The sequence below is a fragment of the Scophthalmus maximus genome, chromosome 2, assembly GCF_022379125.1.
Source record: "Scophthalmus maximus strain ysfricsl-2021 chromosome 2, ASM2237912v1, whole genome shotgun sequence".
In the NCBI taxonomy this organism is placed as follows: Eukaryota; Metazoa; Chordata; class Actinopteri; order Pleuronectiformes; family Scophthalmidae; genus Scophthalmus; species Scophthalmus maximus.
In genome coordinates this window covers 28,419,288-28,436,914 of record NC_061516.1, presented here as the reverse complement: position 1 = coordinate 28,436,914, position 17,627 = coordinate 28,419,288, and the positions used below count along the sequence as shown (strand labels likewise).

The 17,627-nt window shown below is 41.7% G+C and overlaps 1 protein-coding gene across 4 annotated transcripts in view; it reads right to left on the bottom strand.

The window, feature by feature from the left end:
• Positions 1–17,627, bottom strand: part of nlgn2a (neuroligin 2a) — a 165,266-nt gene that overhangs the window by 68,924 nt on the left and 78,715 nt on the right. For 3 of the 4 annotated variants that reach the window (XR_004790306.2, XM_035626890.2, XM_035626892.2), the window contains one exon: positions 5,742–5,795. The exons of the other annotated variant lie outside the window; for it this stretch is intronic. Coding sequence is in view for 2 of the 3 variants with exons in the window: in XM_035626890.2 (XP_035482783.1) it covers positions 5,742–5,795 (54 nt within the window). In the remaining variant the exon portion in view is untranslated. The remainder of the gene's footprint in view (positions 1–5,741; positions 5,796–17,627) is intronic. 4 annotated transcript variants of the gene reach the window in all.

Here is a 17,627-nt window from a genome sequence, read left to right as displayed (position 1 = left end):
GCGTCTTTCTGTCCGTCGTTACTTTCGCCTTCTCTCCGTCCTCCTCCCTCTCCGTCGCTGCCGACGGACCCCATTCTCAATGTTCACGTGAAGTGAACAGGCCCCAGCTGCTAAAAATAGTCTCCGGCAGCCCGAAACATTTCGAATTTGCTCCCCCCCCCCGCCTCACGATCACCGTCTGACGTCCGAGTCATTCTCTGCCATTATACGCGACACGCTCAGTTAAAACGGCGTCAATTAAAAGCCGGTGCGGCCGGCGGAGGAGCACGTTGCTGCAGAGCCAGTGTTACAGGCCGTGGATCAAAAGCCTGTTTGACGCCGACGCCATTGTTTTGCTCTGAGCAGACGGCGGTCGGCAGGGACGGTAAATTCTACAGATACGTTTTTACAAGCATTCGGCGCTTGGGCAGTTTTCATCACAGACGCGGCACGCTGTGTTCAGGAATTAAAGCACATTCCGTGTACAATATATAATTTCATTTCATGAGAGAGAGTGCTAGAAATGACTCCCACTCTTAATGGCTCAGTCTTCTTCCTTCTTTCTTCTGCACACACTGTGGCAGAGTTGTGTAACATTATTGCTGTGGGCTTTTGCTACAGATGCCGCACACACAGTCTTATTGGATTAATATTTTATTGCCTTAGACAGACTTTACTGTCCTGGCATGATCTAATTTCACCGAAAAACAACGCGTCTCGAACTACACTGCGACGTTCCGCTTGTAAATCAAAAGCAATAATTACAATACTGACTAGATAAACAATTAGATACCGAATGCAAAACTAAGTCACGGTGGATTGTTTTTGAAGCAGTTCACGTCGCAAGTACAACAATTGGGTAATTTCTACCTAGAATTGGTAGTATGCACAGTAGTAATCACGATAATGCAGTTTGTGGTGGGTACAGTAGACAATGTTTATCTGCAGCACGAATGGAAATCAAAAAGAAATCATGGCAGAAGAAACAATTTAAACTTTCTTTTTCTTTAGAATGACATTAATTTGATGTATATGAGTGGAGCATTTAAATCAAGTACAATTTAATTCAAGTAGAATTTAATTTGCTTTTTGTTGTTTCTTTAATAATTATGTTTAATGTTAAAGGGGTCGCTCGTAGTAACAAACCCACAGGTAATACTTACCTTTATTTTAGATGAAAGTTATGGTTTTCAACAAAGGTGTTTTGAAAGAACAACACCTTGCACTCCCCGTTCAACACAGACCAATGAACAAAGTTAGCAACAGGCTGGTGATTTCTCTCAGGAGTCGGTGGAGGCCAAACCAGAGTTAGGAAAGACAATATTTGACCTTCTTCAGGTGTCCAGAAACATTGCTTAAAATGAATGCTAACGTTGCTCCATGTCTGCTGGATGTGTAAAAAGACGACTGGTTGTCACACGTAACAACTTAATAAGGTAATAATTCGCCCATGTTGTGTTTACAGCTGCACCTAAGTGGCCACAAAATCAATTCATGCAGCTTTAACAACAGCAAAAGGATATTAGTGATAATATTTAGTTGGTATCCACATTTAGCCATCATAGACACAGCATTACGATTAAGCAAATCACTTTATCTCAGTGCACTTTACTCAATCGTACAGTCCCATGAATTGTAGAAGCCTAAATGTACATTACCGTTCAACAGATGTGATTTCTTTCCATCATATAAGAAATTTCAATTCAGTGCGAAATTGGTCATAAAAACATTATATTTCTGTCAAATTACTTATTATTAGGAGCTGCTTGTAATATTACAGCTGGCTGGCATTACATGGCGGATTTGTATTCATGTATTAATGTGGATGTAGTCGATGCGTGTCTAGTATTTATCATGGATGTATTCATCCAGTGAAGTGAAGGGTTTATAGAAAAAAGGGGCTCAATAAAATCTACAAACTATATGCCTTACTATTTATGTTCATGTGAGCAATAAGCTAGAAAAAAAAATCCCTCTAATTCCTGTAGTCGAGGGATGTTACAGCACCACTACACAACCTCACACTGCTTTGTTTGATTAATGATACCCAATATCATACAGTAATTAAATAGCCAGCTGGATGGTTCATATTCTTATCACCACTAGTCATGAAGAAAATTGACTGCATTATTGGAAAAAGCCAAAGCCTCTTTCGATCCGTTGAATAATCTACATGCTTAATGTTTGAAAAACGAGCGGCATTTTGCCTGGAAAGGTCGATAAACATTTCAATCAGGTGTGGGGTACGGGAAGAAATAACCTTTAGGATATTAAATTGCCGGCAGTTGCCGTGAACGCAGCAGCATTTCTTTCTTTTTCTTCCCCTGTTTGGTTCCTCATTGTGTCATTATTTGTTCCAAAGAACAAGAGACCAGGAAATTATAAGATCATGAAAGTTAATTGACTGGCTGCAGATTGGAAATCACCAGCTTTTTAAAGAAATTGGTACATAATGCTTATGTAAATATATATATATATATATAGATAAAATGTGCCAGAGCGAGTTGACGTACTATATTACAACGTATTACAATTTAAGTAATGTAATGCTGCTGGAGTCATCAAACAAAATGTTTGAGAATGTAAAATGTAAATCAACAAAGATACATGTGATTTTAATTTTTTACATTTTGGCCACTTGTGTGTGTGGTGACATTGTTCCCGGTTTGTAGCTCAGGTGGCTCTGGTTTGTCTCTGATATTCAACCCACACTCACCATCTCTATCTTGATTTAGCTCAATCTCGCTCTTGTTTGTTATCCCCTCCTCTCTGAACACACACACACACACAAACGCACACACACATGGCTACGGAGCTGTGCTGTATGCTCCATCAGTCTTTTTAAACATGGATGCTGAGCGAGCGGCACTGTGGCCCAACCCTTTGCTTTCTCACACCTGATGCAGAAGCAGAGAGCAAGCCGCTCTTTTTTTAAAAACTTGAATAGAACATCTTCTGAATATGTGTCTGCATGGCCTAGATTATACGGCTTAAAAGCATGCCAATTTGAAAAGGCTGCTGATATGCAGCTGAAAGAATGAGGACAAAATGGATGAACTGACTGTGCCGGCTGTGGCTGTTATCAGATAAAAGCTGGCCATGTACTTTTTTCCACTTCTCTGTCCAGCATGTAAATTATTTCTTGGTAATGAAAATAACGCTCAAGAAGCCAAGTGAGGAAGGTTTAAATCAGGCTAACAGACAACTACAACTGTGACTGCAATGTAGTTTCTCACACTAGAGAGACACAAATATTGAATCTGTGCAACAATTCAAACACGTCAGGTCATTGACAGCCACAGTGCTTTAGCTCGGGATGGAGCGATTCACAGGTCAGGTGTAGCAGCAGCTTGGAGTCAGCTGCAACAGTTAATCGATTAATAGGTTAGTTATCCACTACAAAGTTACTCGCCAACTATTTTGATAAATCAATTAATCGGTTCAAGTGGTTTTTATGGAGAAAAAAAGTCCAAATTCTGTGATTTCCGCTTCTTAAATGTGAATATTTTCTGGTTTCTTTGCTCCTTAACTGAATATCTTTGTTGTGTGGACAAAACAAAAACATCATCTTGGAGTTTGGGAAACACAATTGACATTTTATGAACCAAACAACTAATCGATTAATGGAGAAAATAATCGACAGATTAATCGATAATGAAAATAATCATTAGTTGCAGCCCTAGAGTCAGAGAACATGTAGTTGCCACAGCCTGGAGTATGGGTTAACATCATGCAAAGTACTCTTAATGTAACCACTTTAGTAGTCTTGCACTCTTGCATTCTAACGAACAATTGTTTGGACAATCATTATTTCTATCCATTTTCCGATGTTGCAGGTTACAATTACCATTATGTTGAATTCTCAGTTGAAACACTGGAGTTGTGTTTACTTTCACTTATCTGTTTTTATTATACTGTACAAGACTAGCCACCAATGTGGATTCAGAGTAAGAAAAGTTTCTGGAAATTTGGGGATTTTAACAACTGAGGAGCAGTTTATGCTTCACAGTTACACATGGCAGGTTTGGAAGGCTAACTCTGATCATCTTTTAGACTCAATATATTCAAAGAGTCCCTCCAGAAAATGTTTTACGACGTATAAAATACACTTTATTGATAAACATTAAAGTTTACCAGGGTCAAGATGTGTCCGACACAAGCAGCAACCCACCGTGACGTCACCCATTGGTTTGTGAACGGCCATTCAAAAGCCTCGGGTTTAGCATATTGTCCTGCGCCATCTTGGTTTTTTGGAAACCAGAAGTAGCCAGATTTGGAGGAGTGGGGGGGAAGGTCTGACGTCAAGCTACATCTGCAACCATGCACCTTTGGTCGCTTCTAGCTGTCAATCACGCTGTATCCATGCCGCAATGCTTACGGTGCTATATAGTTTATCGTTACTCTAAATGAGACCATATTTTACAAAATAAACATTGTGCTGTATTGGAGAAGACTTGAAACTAGCGATTGAACCATTAACTCTTTAGGAAGATGTTTACTGACCTTATACATCAAGTGAGAAATAGATACATTTTCTCATGGACTTCTATAGAAACCGATTTCTATTCTCAACTTTTGTAGGGAAATTAGTGCTCCCTAATTACGTGATTGACGTTAATTATTATATCGTCACCCTGAGCGAGGAAATACATATTTAAGATTGGGCGGGTGTCTTGACTGCCTACACTGCTTGCTGACTGCGGCAGCTCCAAAAGTTGTGTCTGTGCCACGGCGTTTGATCACCAAGAAAAATCCTCATGTGTCTAACTTCCTCCGACTCCCAACTTCAAAAAATACCCCAAATCAAAGAGCATCATGGAGCGAGAAATAGAGAGAGAGAAAAAAAATCACCCGCACCACCCTCAAAATAGCATAAAGAGAAATATGTATCAAAATATCATCAGTAATCTTTTTCTCCAAGAAACAGGTCCAAAAGAACAAGGATGAGGAATGGGGGGAGGGGGGGGGGTAGATGAAAGTACAGATTAAACCTCCACAGTGTATGTGCTGCAGGTAGGAGATAAATTAACAGACGTTTGTGAGTGTCCTTCTTCTAGCAGACGATCACACTCCAATCTTCCAGAGCGGGGCATGAGTGTCCTTGGATGCCCCCCCACACACACACACACCCAATATTGTCTTTTTGTTTTGCCTTACTTAAGTTGATGTTATCATCACTGACTTGGGACAGGGCTATCTTCATATTTGTGTAGGGCCTTACTTGATACCAATTCCATCCTTGAGCTGGGGATTGAGGGGCAATAACAATGCACCTCATTGTGTGAGCTGCTCTCAATAGGTGCTTTGTTGCTCAAAATCCTGACAACAATTTACTTTCTCAGACAAGGCTATTAGTTGGCCAGTGTGTTTTTCCAAGGGCGCAGGGTTGATGATGACGATGTCCAAGGCTCTCTTTTATTTGAGAGTGAGATGAGGGGCCTCTGGAAAACACACTTACACACACACACACACACACACACAGCAGCCTGCAGATTTCTTCATAATGAAGGGTACCTGGGTTCCATGAGCCAGGTGTTATGATCATCCAAGGTTACATAAGGCTAATGATTTCCACAGGAAAGGCAGATTTTGAATTGCAACGGTCAGCACATACACTTACAAGAACACATCGGTGTGTGCGTGTGTGTGTGTGTGTGTGTGTGTGTTCGTGTGTGTGTGTGTTTTCCACTCAACTGCATGTGTACACATCCCCCAAAAAGACTTCAAAACAAGAAAAAAGGAAAAACATGCAACAAAAATACCTTCGTCTCGGGGCTTGTTCATTGAAGATTCATCATGTTTTTTTGTGAGCGGACCTAGGGTTAAGAAAAAAAGGGGGGAAAAAGAGAAAAGACAAAATTCAAAAAAGATTACTGGCAAAAACGAAAAAAGAAAAAAAAAGAATATCAAAAAAAGAAAAGAAGCAAGAGCAAAAAGGACAAATCAGCAAGAGTTCAAGTGTTCTCAGTTTTTTCTTTTTCTCTCTCTGTTTTTTTTCCCCCTTTTCTTTAAAAAGAGCACAAAAACAAAAGGCATCACAGATACAGATTTATCACAAGAAAAGACACAAGATCAAAGAAAGCTGGTTTTCCGTCTCTCTCCCCCCTGCAGAAGAAAACGGCTGCCAGTGTCTGTGGTCCGTCTTTGTCTCTCTCTCCCCCTCTCTCACTCTGTTCAACCCCCCATTTGTGTCCTGAGTCTAGATGTTGTGTGACCCGGGTTGGCTGGCGGTACCGTGGGTGGGGTTAGAGGGCATGTGGAGGACCTCCGTGGTTTGAAGAACAGGACCGAGGCCTTTCCTCCCCATCACGTGACCAGAAAAAAGACAGATTTAAAAATTTTTTTTTTTTAAAATGAACAGGCAAAGACGAGGACACCTACAGGAGGAATGGAAGGTTTCGGCTCCGGATGCCCGAACCGCAAAATCTGGGCGGTGACATTTCAGCAGTGAAAGCATACAGAAACGCTTAAAGGGCTGTTGGCCGGCAATTAGTCGAGTAGACCTTTTCTTAAACAGAGACACACTGCACGTTAAGACACCTTTAATTAGACGACCGCTGAAACGCAGGTAGAAAATGACCCTGTAATGGTAAAAGGCATGTTAAACATGTTTCAGATGAAATAGGGGAAACGGGTGCTTTTGTGTTGTGGATTGTGTGTGTGTGTGTGTGTGTGTGTGTGTCATTATTTAGTGGTTAAACTAGAGAGCTATTCCCCGGGCGGGTAAATAATTACATAGCACAACAGCAGTGTGTCAATTTGAAATGACAAGTGCGCGTGACGCTAATTGTGCAGAGGAGTGCAGGTAAAAGGTGAATGCAATTTGATCCCCATCTGCCCACTGGCTGTTTTTGGTCAATTTAAAGAGTGACAGGGAGAAAGAGGGGAAGGAGACTGAGAGGGGGAGAGAGAGAGAGAGAGAGATGGAGAGGTGCGCACCAGGGGAAAGGGAAGCAGAGAAGAATAACCTACTCTTATAGTCCCCTCATCCTTTCTAATTTTTTTCTTCTTTATTTGTTTGTGGTGTCATATTCGAGGAACCGGACCGTGAGAGTGGTTTCCTTCCCGCCTTCATAAGTGTCTGTATCCTTCTTCTGATAGACTCCTAATCAGGGAGTGAGGCGCTTAAAGAAACAGGCCACAGAGTCAGCTGAATACGATTCATGTACACTGTTCACCTCATGCTTCGGAATAAAAAAAAGGAACGTGCATAGAAAAGTGCTCTTCACTTCAGCTTTTCAGAAAATCTGTTCTGCGGCAAAAATACTCCACCTTTCATCGCTTTCATCTGATCAATCCACTTGAGGCTTTGGCAAAGAAACTGGATAGCTCACACAACGTAACACTAACTGACTCAATAAAAGTCAGCTAATAGATGTCTGCTTCTGTGCCAGGGCACAGTACAGAATGGGGAACCGCCTATGCACACTGCGGGATGGCTGGAGATATTATCCAATGAGAACCAGACGGAGAAGACAGACAGCACAATGGGCGACCTCTAAAAGGGATCGCCAACGACAAAGACACTTCAGAACAAAAGTACAAATCAAATTTGTTACATTGACTCAAAGAAAACACACCCTTAATCCCCAAAGGCGATGGAACTCAATGCTTACATACTGTATGTGAACCCAACCGAGGCTGAAAGCTCTGGCTTGTGAGTAGCCCTTAAGTGTTTTTTTAAGAAGGAATCACAAAGAGCACATGTGAAAATCATGAAAAAACATAACTTTGCATTCATTTTGCTGACGCTCTTGTCCAAAGCTGCTTACAATCATCGAGGCAGATAGCATTAAAGGCCTTGCTTAAGAGCCCCACACTGGGATGACACTGGAATCGAACCCGGACCTTCTGTACCGATGTCAGGGGGGGTAACCCACTTAGCTATACCAGCTGCTCACACTTATAGACGAACAGAAAAGATGGGCTTTAATCCACACGTATATGGAGATTTTTCCAGTCCAGGATGTGTTCAAAGTAGGTATTTCACCCATAATTCATAGGGAGATGGTAATGTATGGGTTAAATGGTGGGCCTTCGGCACAGGCACCAGAGATTGGGCATGAATTCATGGACATGGTTGGGTAACACGGAGACGACTGTGGTCTTGGTTTTTTTTAGAAAAAGACTACAGTCAGGCTCATGACTCTGTGAGCCTGTAGTGAGACACAACATCTGCATGCTAACATGACCACATGTCGGTGTTTCACAGCGTTTACTGTACCCCATCGCCACTTATAGTTTAGCACGGTAGCACGCTAACATTTAGCATCAAACAAAGTGCAGCTGAGGCTGACAGAAATGTCAAATGCAAATGTTTTTGCCCTTTCTTAAAAGTTAAGGTTTGCACAATTTCCTACTAATTGTAAGAACCTGAAAGCTGAAATCTATTATATTTTCTCTGGAATTTGAACATCATAGTATTTTCCTTGGTATGTACAACCTGAAGGCAGAGGTTACTCAAACTTTAGAGCACGAGAGCTGAGGTTTATGGTATTTTTCAGTGTACCACTTAAAGAAATCAGATACACCTTTTTCAGGGTCGAAAGTTCACTCTTGACCTTGAAGACGGTAGTTTTACCAAAAAAGGAAAGAAAAAAAAAACAACTTCTTAGCTCAAGGTCCACATACTGGATTTTTTGGAGCTTGTCCATAATTTTTCACAGTTTTCACCTCCGTTTGCTGAGGAAGACTGTGAGGTCAGTTGAAAGTCATGATGAAGGTAGTAAGTGGACCTTGGGTTGATATTTTTTTTTGTCAAACAGGTAAAGGGAAATATTCATTATACATATCTATTGTAATTTCTCTGCAGCATAACTGTCTTTTAGGTGAAACCCATGGAAATAAAAACTGTCGTTCCTCATAACTCAACTGATTGTTACATTGGGTTAATATAATAATAGTTACATTAAGCACAAAACAACTATAGATATGACGATGATTGGAACATATCAAATCCGTTTTTTACGAAAAAAGTGTGGAAGTGATGGAAAAGTTTAGATACTGTTGTAACCTGCCGCACAAAGACACAAGGGTACGTTTTTTTTGGAGCGGGAGTGATAAAATGGGGAAATCAAAAAAAAATCAGGCAACCATTACTGGGCCCGGCAACATGCTGAGGGAAAAAAATCAGATTGATTGACATCTTTTTTTTTTTTTGCGGTGAGCGGGCGAGGAGCCTAGTGGTGTGAATCAAAAGAGAGCTGGTTGTCTAGACATATCAAGATTCTTTTCCCCAATCATAGGAGCAGAGGGCATGGGCAATTTGATTGAGAACACCAGTTCCCATTAACCCCCTCCACACACAAAAGACAGTTGACCAATGACCAATGTACTTTTACTGATGTTATAACCAATCACCCCCCGTTACATCGTCCATGTGTAACGTAGCTGCACACGCGCGCAAAAACAGACGTACGTGGTGGATGTATGAGGAGATGGAGGTGCCCGTATGTCCGTGCACAGACAGACAGAGCATCATAGGTATATGATTTTTCCTTCATTGCTCTGGTGTGTGTGTGCTACTGTGTGTATATATGTTTCTCATTCACTATTCATTTATCATTCGCAAAATAAAGGTAGAGTTGATATAAAACATTCTGGTACAGTGTCTGGCCAGTAACCATATTTGGAGGAGCCTCAATCACATGGTATCCACAACCCAGTGCATACGGTGCTTTATCATCTTTTTTTACTCTAAATGGGAACACAATTTACTGAATGAACATCGCGGTGTATTTAAGAAGATATAAAAACGAGAGATTGAGACCATGAACTTATGTTTACTGAGGTTTTGAGTCAAGTGAGAAGTAGTCATTTTCTTATATACTTCCATAGCGACTGACTTCTTTTTGCGACCAGTTGAGTCGCCCCCTACTGGTGATTCGGGAGAATACAAGTTTTAGGCACTTTCTTTAAATCAAAAATTAGCTTTCACTGTTTTGTTTTTTTCAATTTTTTGGTGACAAGATAGCTTTTCGGAAAACCATCAATTTTGGAAATTTGTTTAAAAAGTATTATCTTGTTCAGAAATATTATATATTACGCAATATCTATTTCCTGAAAAATAATTAAGGGAATTGAATGCAAATTTCATTGCCGTGCGCAATTTACTACATATTCTCTTCAAACACATTTTTAACTATATCAGTATTTTGTTTCATTGACGCAGACACTTGGACATAAACACACACACAAAAAAGGCTACAATCGTCTTCGTTTATGGATATGAGCCAGTGTGTGTTTGAGTGTAACAAATGTTTGTGTTCTGGCACAAAAGTAAGTAGGTGTTGAGTGGCTCGTTTGTGCAATGTGAGCCAGTCTGGCATGATCTACGAGGAAATGCAACTGTGTCTGACAGCTTGTGAGTGAGCGTCGACCGCGAATGACAGATGCCTGTTCAATTCCGTAAAAAGGATTGTGTGTGTGTGTGTGTGTGTGTGAGAGAGAGAGAGAGGGAGAGTGCGAACATTGTCATTGTCCTAGAGCTTAAATATCACAGCAGTGAATAACTCAGCAAGAGTTGTGTGTGTGTGTGTGTGTGTGTGTGTGTGTGTGTGTGTGTGTGTGACACATGTAGTTAGATGCACAGACAGGCAGGCAAGCAGACAACTGCTGCAATGCAATATCTCACACCGTCACTTCTCCCTGCACGCGAGTGTGCATTCATGTGTGTGTGTGTGTATGTGTGTGTGTGCAGGTCAAAGATGAGTAGTTGAGATGAGTAAGCTGCTACTAAGCTGCAAACAACCGTGCCAGTTAGAACAGGGTCCCGCTCGCGCCGCTCCTTCTCAGGCGATGTGAAACATTCACCTCTCAGAAATATTCTAAATAGTCGTCATGAGTCACCCTGTCGCAATTAGTTTTTTGCTGCTTGTGTAGTGAAGTCTCTTTTCACGTCTTTTTGTAAGAAAATATTCCCATGGCAGAATAAGAAATGGGAAGATTTAAACCCTTTATTTTAAAGCTGCTTTAGCAAAAAAATGTACTGCATATGGTCACTGCTGTTCTTTCCAGAGTGATTTTTGTTTTTCCCCCACTTATTTTTGTGTTCCTGTTGAGTCACAAGACTACAGGGACTATTCCCCCTCCCCTTCCGCCTCCTGTCCATCTCACTCACTGCACAGTGACCTTGCCTGGAGCAGCATTAGGTGAATAATCGCCTTTTTTGGGGAGATGTCAAAGTTAGGGACAAGGACAGATGGGACTGTCACGATGCCTGTTCGAGGTCAGCAGCTGGGAAACGACCAGCACCCTAAAGTTTACCAGCCTAAAAGGTCCACCACAGGGCGACGCGGGCATTATAGGGGCAAAAATAGCGGAGGTCGTATAAACTTACAAGTTCTGTTTTGTCACTTTCTGGGGGTTCTTGTCACGTGGAGCCTCACAGGAATTAAAGTTTTGGCTCAAATATATCAAACTGTTTGTAACACCATATTTGGGGTGAGAAAATATAGGAATGAACTGCGAAAATGAGGTGAAGTTGTGTGTATATATATATATATATATATATATATATATTAGAAGTGCTCTCTAACGCTTTGGGATTACGCTTGCCCATCTCTTGATTTCAAACGTCCAAATTATTCATAGGACAAATGCAATCTCAGTTCTGCTTCCTCTCTCCGTTCTTTATTTGGGCTGGAAGAAAGTGATGTTGTTGTACGTTCTTCTCCGGGAGATTACATATACACGTAAAAAAAAAAGGGATAAATTAAATATGTGCGGATGGTTCTGCAAATTTATTAGAAGCAGTTGAACCTGTAACCCCGCAAAGGGTTCTTTTAGAGGCATCAACGTGGTGGAAGAGAAGCTGTATTAATTGTATCAACAGCTTTTTTTCCCCACCAGCAATTTTGTGTGTCTGACTTTAAGGGGACTGCTGCAAACTACTAAGTGCAATTCTAGTTGGTAGTGTATAAGTAAAATCACATTATTGACGTCTGACAGTAGCTGGCCATGACACTAAAAAACCAAACATGAAAACATGTATTGAAAATTTCTTACGGATGCATCAAAAAGGGCAAATTCCCTTTTCAGTCTCAAGTGTCACATTAAACGTTGCTCCATGTCTTCGTCCTCGTACAATCCTCCGTCTCGACTTAGTTATCAAATCAGGTTTCGCTCGCATTCGGGATGCCTGTGCCTCTGACGCAGCTTCAGAAATACTATGTACGCGGTGGTTAATGTACACGCTGGATCGATACAGTGACTTATTCCCAAAGCCAACATCTTTGACCGCTGGTTGACACCGACTGCCACCGTGGTGTTCATTCAACCACCAACTCAAGCTAATGTAATTCTCATTTGGATGTTTACCGTGCGCTCATTCGTCAAAATCTTAATTTATTGGCTCCTATTAATCCGCTGATTCTGCGCGGCTTATGACATCTGTGGCCATTGACATAGTAGGTCGTTGCTAGGTTACAGGTATAGAAAACAGAATAAGGCAAAACAGTGTTCAGTCTCAATATGAGATATTAGGGGGTTATTTGAATATCTGTCAGTGCAAAGACAGAAATGACTGTGTGCTATAAAAACACATTATGCGTATGTGTGTTATTGCCACGTTTTTTTGGATTCCACAGCAATCAGAATGTTTAATTTTAGTGCTCATCTTTTCTCTCTCCCCTTTAATCTTTCTTCCTCTCACTCTCACTCAGTCCTCCTCTTCCTGACTTGCCTTCCTCTCACCGTTATCCCTTTTTTTTTACTCTAGTCTCTCTCTCTCTGTCAACTCTCCCTCCCCTTTCGGTCTCCTGGTGCCTCATTCTCAAGCCTCAGATTGAGAGTCTGAGATATATTGATCCAACCTAGCTAAAGGGGCAGAATCAAGAAGACGAGGAGAAAGGGGGAGGGGGGGGGGGGGTAGAGAGGGATGCTGACGTAGGATTTCCCACCCCCCAAAAAAGAGAGAGAAGCCTACAAAGAGAAATAGAAAGAGCGAAAGATGCCGTTATTTGTACAGGTATAGAGGTTGGAAGAAAAATGAGGATGAAAGTATTTATACATGGGGGGATAGAATGTTGTTAAAAAGAGCAGAGCGAGATTAAAGAAGAGGAAAAGGAGAAAAATGGATAGAGGAGGTAAATAAAGGATGGGAAGGAAGAGGAGGAAATTGGGAAGGACAGTGGGAGGAATATGGAGGAAATTAAGAGAGAGGGGGGGGGTGGTTGGAGATAAACAGTTGAAAGTGGTGAAAAAAGAGATTATGTGAAGCAGAGAGAAAGACAGAGGTAAACAGAGATGTAGAGAGTGGCAGGGAGGCGGATGGATGTGACATTTACGAAGTGGTGATGATGGAGTAGGCATGAAGGTTAAAGCCATTTTCTCCCCATGCAGCAACACACACACGCACACGCACACACACACACACACACACACACACACACACACACACACACACACAATCTGTTTGGGCATTCATGCAAACACCTCATCAACAAATGTGGGCTTTGGAGTTTCAATTTTGAATTTGAATTATTTGATTTTATTACTACACCGTATGAAATTATGAAAAGAGTGTCAGAAAACTCTCGAGCTGTCGACTACTAACTCCGCTCCGCTCAACCACAAACATATTAGACGTAACTGGAGACTGGGAGCTGCTGCTGCTGCTGCTGCATTAACTTTTCATAAGGTGGCCAAATAGAGAAAAAGAAATTCAATAGTTACATTAGTTCATATGTCAGTTGAATCCCCGGTGTAAACACGGCACTAAACTTTTAATGAAAAACACCCCGCAGTTCAACACACTGATTTATATTAGTGTGTTCCAACAGTGATGAGTGTGTCTGGTCTCCAAGGGGGACGGCCCACGTGTCTACATTAGGTAAATGCATGTCGCTCACCACGGCCACTGAACACATGCATAAGGCACGAGGGTGTTTTTCATTTTCCTGTGAGATAGGTGGGTTAACTGAATAATCATTACTATATAAAAACCATCAATTTCGATTTAGTTAATTTAATTTAAATTCAATTTTAACTTTTATGCACACGTCTTTACAAACTGTAACAGCTTTAATCTGGAGAGTATTGATTTCACCAGCTTCACCAACTATAGCTGCAAATTTAGTGCGCAAAGTGGAAGTGGATTAACGTTAATCGTGTGAATTTGCAAAACAAAAACAAACAATTTCTTTATCCATGTCTGGTTAATTTTGATCTTTCTTTCCCCCTGAATGACATCTGTAAAATTTACACGACGGTTGTTTTTTCATTTTTTAAAGAAATATCTCTTCTCTAGAAAAAGGCTATTGCCACACATCAATTTCAGACAGCAGCCCGTTGGGAGTAGCATAGAGTAAATAGCAGACATTAGGTGAGAGGAATTATGTGAATCTCCCAGTTTAACCGTTAAACACATCAGTCTATCCATCGCTATGCTTTATCCTGAAGTTCAGAAATGGGAAAGACGGGATTCAGGGATGTGAGTCCGCTGCCAAAACAATACAGAATGACACTAACATACAGTTAGTCATTTCTTTAAATATCATGATTATATGATATATCATGATCAATGAGCTAAATTCAAGTGTGGCCATTCCTAGAATTGACAAGTTGACCACCACAAAATTATAGTTAGTTATAATAAGTCCTGTAGTTTCATTTGCTAATTTTTACAATCACAATTTCAATAACAAATTTCTTAAGTTGATATTTTTCAGTTCAAATTGTTGAGTGTTAGTGTCCGCATGTGTGTGTGTGTGTGTGTGTGTGTGTGCGCGCGCTCTGTGCCAGTCGATTCCCAGTCTCAGTAGGCTGATTCCCTCTGCACCAGAGGTGATAAGCTTACTGGTGAGACCCCTACTCCGTCTCCCACGATCCCCCGGGTCCGTCAGAACAGCGGCGCTTTCCACGCAGGCGATAAGTTCAGACGGGGCCCGCTTTTGAACCATTCTGACATTTGCCGTTTTTTTCAGCGGAGCTGTGTGTGCTCTTCATCGGGCTAACCTTTGAAGAAGCAAAGAGTCTTTCTGTTGTCTGACATGTTGGGGGGTAGTGGGGGGGGGGGGGGGGGGGGGGGGTCAAAGGGAAAACGAGAAAAATATGGCGGGAGGTTGTTGTGTTGAGCCATCAGCATTCCGACAGGCTCAGCTGCTCTGTCGCTGTTTCATGTATTACTTCATCTCTGAGGTAATCTCTGCGAGGTATTGCCTTTTCCTTGCCGTCGTCCATGAAGGAACACAAAGGAACCAATCTGGGGGGGTTTTGTGTGTTTGAGCCATCATTCAACCCCTGGGCTACAACTGCCCTGAACAAAGGCTTGTTGGTGATCTGTGCACAGACCCTCCAGCACGACCCGGGATCACGGTCGCTGTTTATCGCTCTATCGGGGGGCTTTGAACTCATCATGATGCTTTAACACCAAATCAGACACCGAGGATCTTCTCCTATATTGACAGTAGCAGATACTGACCGGACGCTAGTCTGTCGCTGCCCTAAAATGCCACAATATTTACGTTTAGAATTTAATAATCGGCTGATGACGTAAGCCATATAAATATGAAGATTTGCTGATTTGTAATTCTTATGTTTTTGTCAGAGAAATCGCGTTGGGCTTTGGAAAAAGATCTTTACGTTTAAGATCTAATGTAAGCGATGACACATGCCGTTCGATGTTATCAAAAGCTTTAACACTCCAAGCGGCAGTTTCAGCGTGTCTTGGTACAAGAGTGTTTTCGAGGTCGGCACTGGGGTGCGCGGACACAAACAAGTGAAGCACAGACTTCCCTCCCTGCCTCCATCTGAATCCGTCTCCTCCTCCACGACCAGCCTGGTAAGAGTTAATCCCACCGCGGGCTGCGGCCGACTTGCAGCGCGGGGAACGCCACGAACCAGTGAGCTCCGAATGCTGACGGAGCGAAGGCGCCGTAGAGAGCGCCAAGACGGAGCATGGGGAGTAATTCAGGTCAAAAGGCCGGAAGGGACACCTAGCTGCAGCAACAGGCCCGTATATATTTTAACTTCTAAAAAGACTCTTCCTCTTTCAGGCCCTTATGCATGCCAGCTGTGCGTGCTCCAATGTAGGAAAAGAAATCCGCTCTAATGTGGAGTTGTGAAACCATGAGAGACTTTCCATTTATACTAATTTGTCCCACTAAGGTCTTCCAAAATGGGATTGAAATCCTGTTGAAGGCTCAAATAAAGGAGACCCCAGGGAAATAAGGCCGCACTGACAGCAGTGATAAAACAGAATACATGCTGTTTTAATGCTTTTGGACAGTTCAATTGGCATCTCTCTCTAAGCCACATTATCTCCTCCAAGCTACATCATAACACAAACGCCAGGTCTGGCCCTACTGCACTGACGGCAGAGTCAAGTGGGAACCAGTTCTGTGGACTTATAATAATAACAATAATGGAAACATAGAGTACAGTGGATGGAAAAGACTGAAAACTACAGTAGCTCGCCTATTGTACATCACGCTCTATCAGGTAAAAGGAACAATTTCTTCAAAAAAATGTAAATAAATAAAATTTCTTGTTAATGTTGCCGTGAAAAAAGTAAATGAGAGAATCATTTTAAACGCAGCCAATGAGCGGCAGGAGAAATGCACGACTCGTTCATGTGTCGGGACTGTAGTCTGTGACGCTGGCCGTGGTGCTGAAATGTGGGCTGCTGTTAAATGGTGGGTGTTTGTTTTTCTTCTTTTTTTTCTTGCGTCATGTGAAAATGCATCACATGCAGACTGATAGATTGCCATGATGCATGATGGGTATGCACTAACGGTTTCCAGAACTACTAATGATACACTACTTGAAGTTGCACTGATATTAAAAGTGCATGATCCGCACAAGAAGAGTTCAATAACATATTAAGACCGTGTGGGCTTATTAGAGGAAAAACTGAAACATTTCTGTTAAAGAGATGAACACTGAGGATACTCTTGTTTGGTTTGTTATTTTTTGGGTATCTGTTCATAATATGAACGAGGGTGTGTGTAACTACAATGCCCTTACTTTCTAATCTGTAGCCCCTCCAGTATGTTCTAATTTTTGTTTTCTGCCTGGGTGTTTTGGACTCATTATTTTGTGGCTGGGTACATTCTGTAAGAGCTCGGTCACCGTACATTTCTGTTTCCAGTTTCTATATTTGTTTTTGACTTAAAGACTAAGATAAAGGCCCATCAGTCCCAAAAAAATGCTGACGATGTTTCCTGTTCAATTTATACAAGCACTGTTACCAAAGCGTTTATGGAATTTGTGAATCTCTCTGTAGAATAGGGCTATAATGTGCGCTCATTGGTACACCATTTTCCCTGTAGTTTATTGTTTTGACACCAAGTAAGATGGCATTGCACACACGCACGCACGCACGCACGCACACACACACACACACACACACACACACACACACACACACACACACACACACACACACACACACACACACACACACACACACACACACACACACACACACACACACACACACACACACACACACACACACACACAATGGTATGCAAAAACAGGATACAGACTCATCATATTGATCTTGAGTCACCAAACATATTTTTGTTGTATGCCTACAATGAAATACACAGTGTCTGATGTTTTCCATTAAGTGTGTGAACATGTGTGTGTGTGTGTGTGTGTGTGTGTGTGTGTGTGTTTGTTTTGCATTGATTATACTGAAGTTC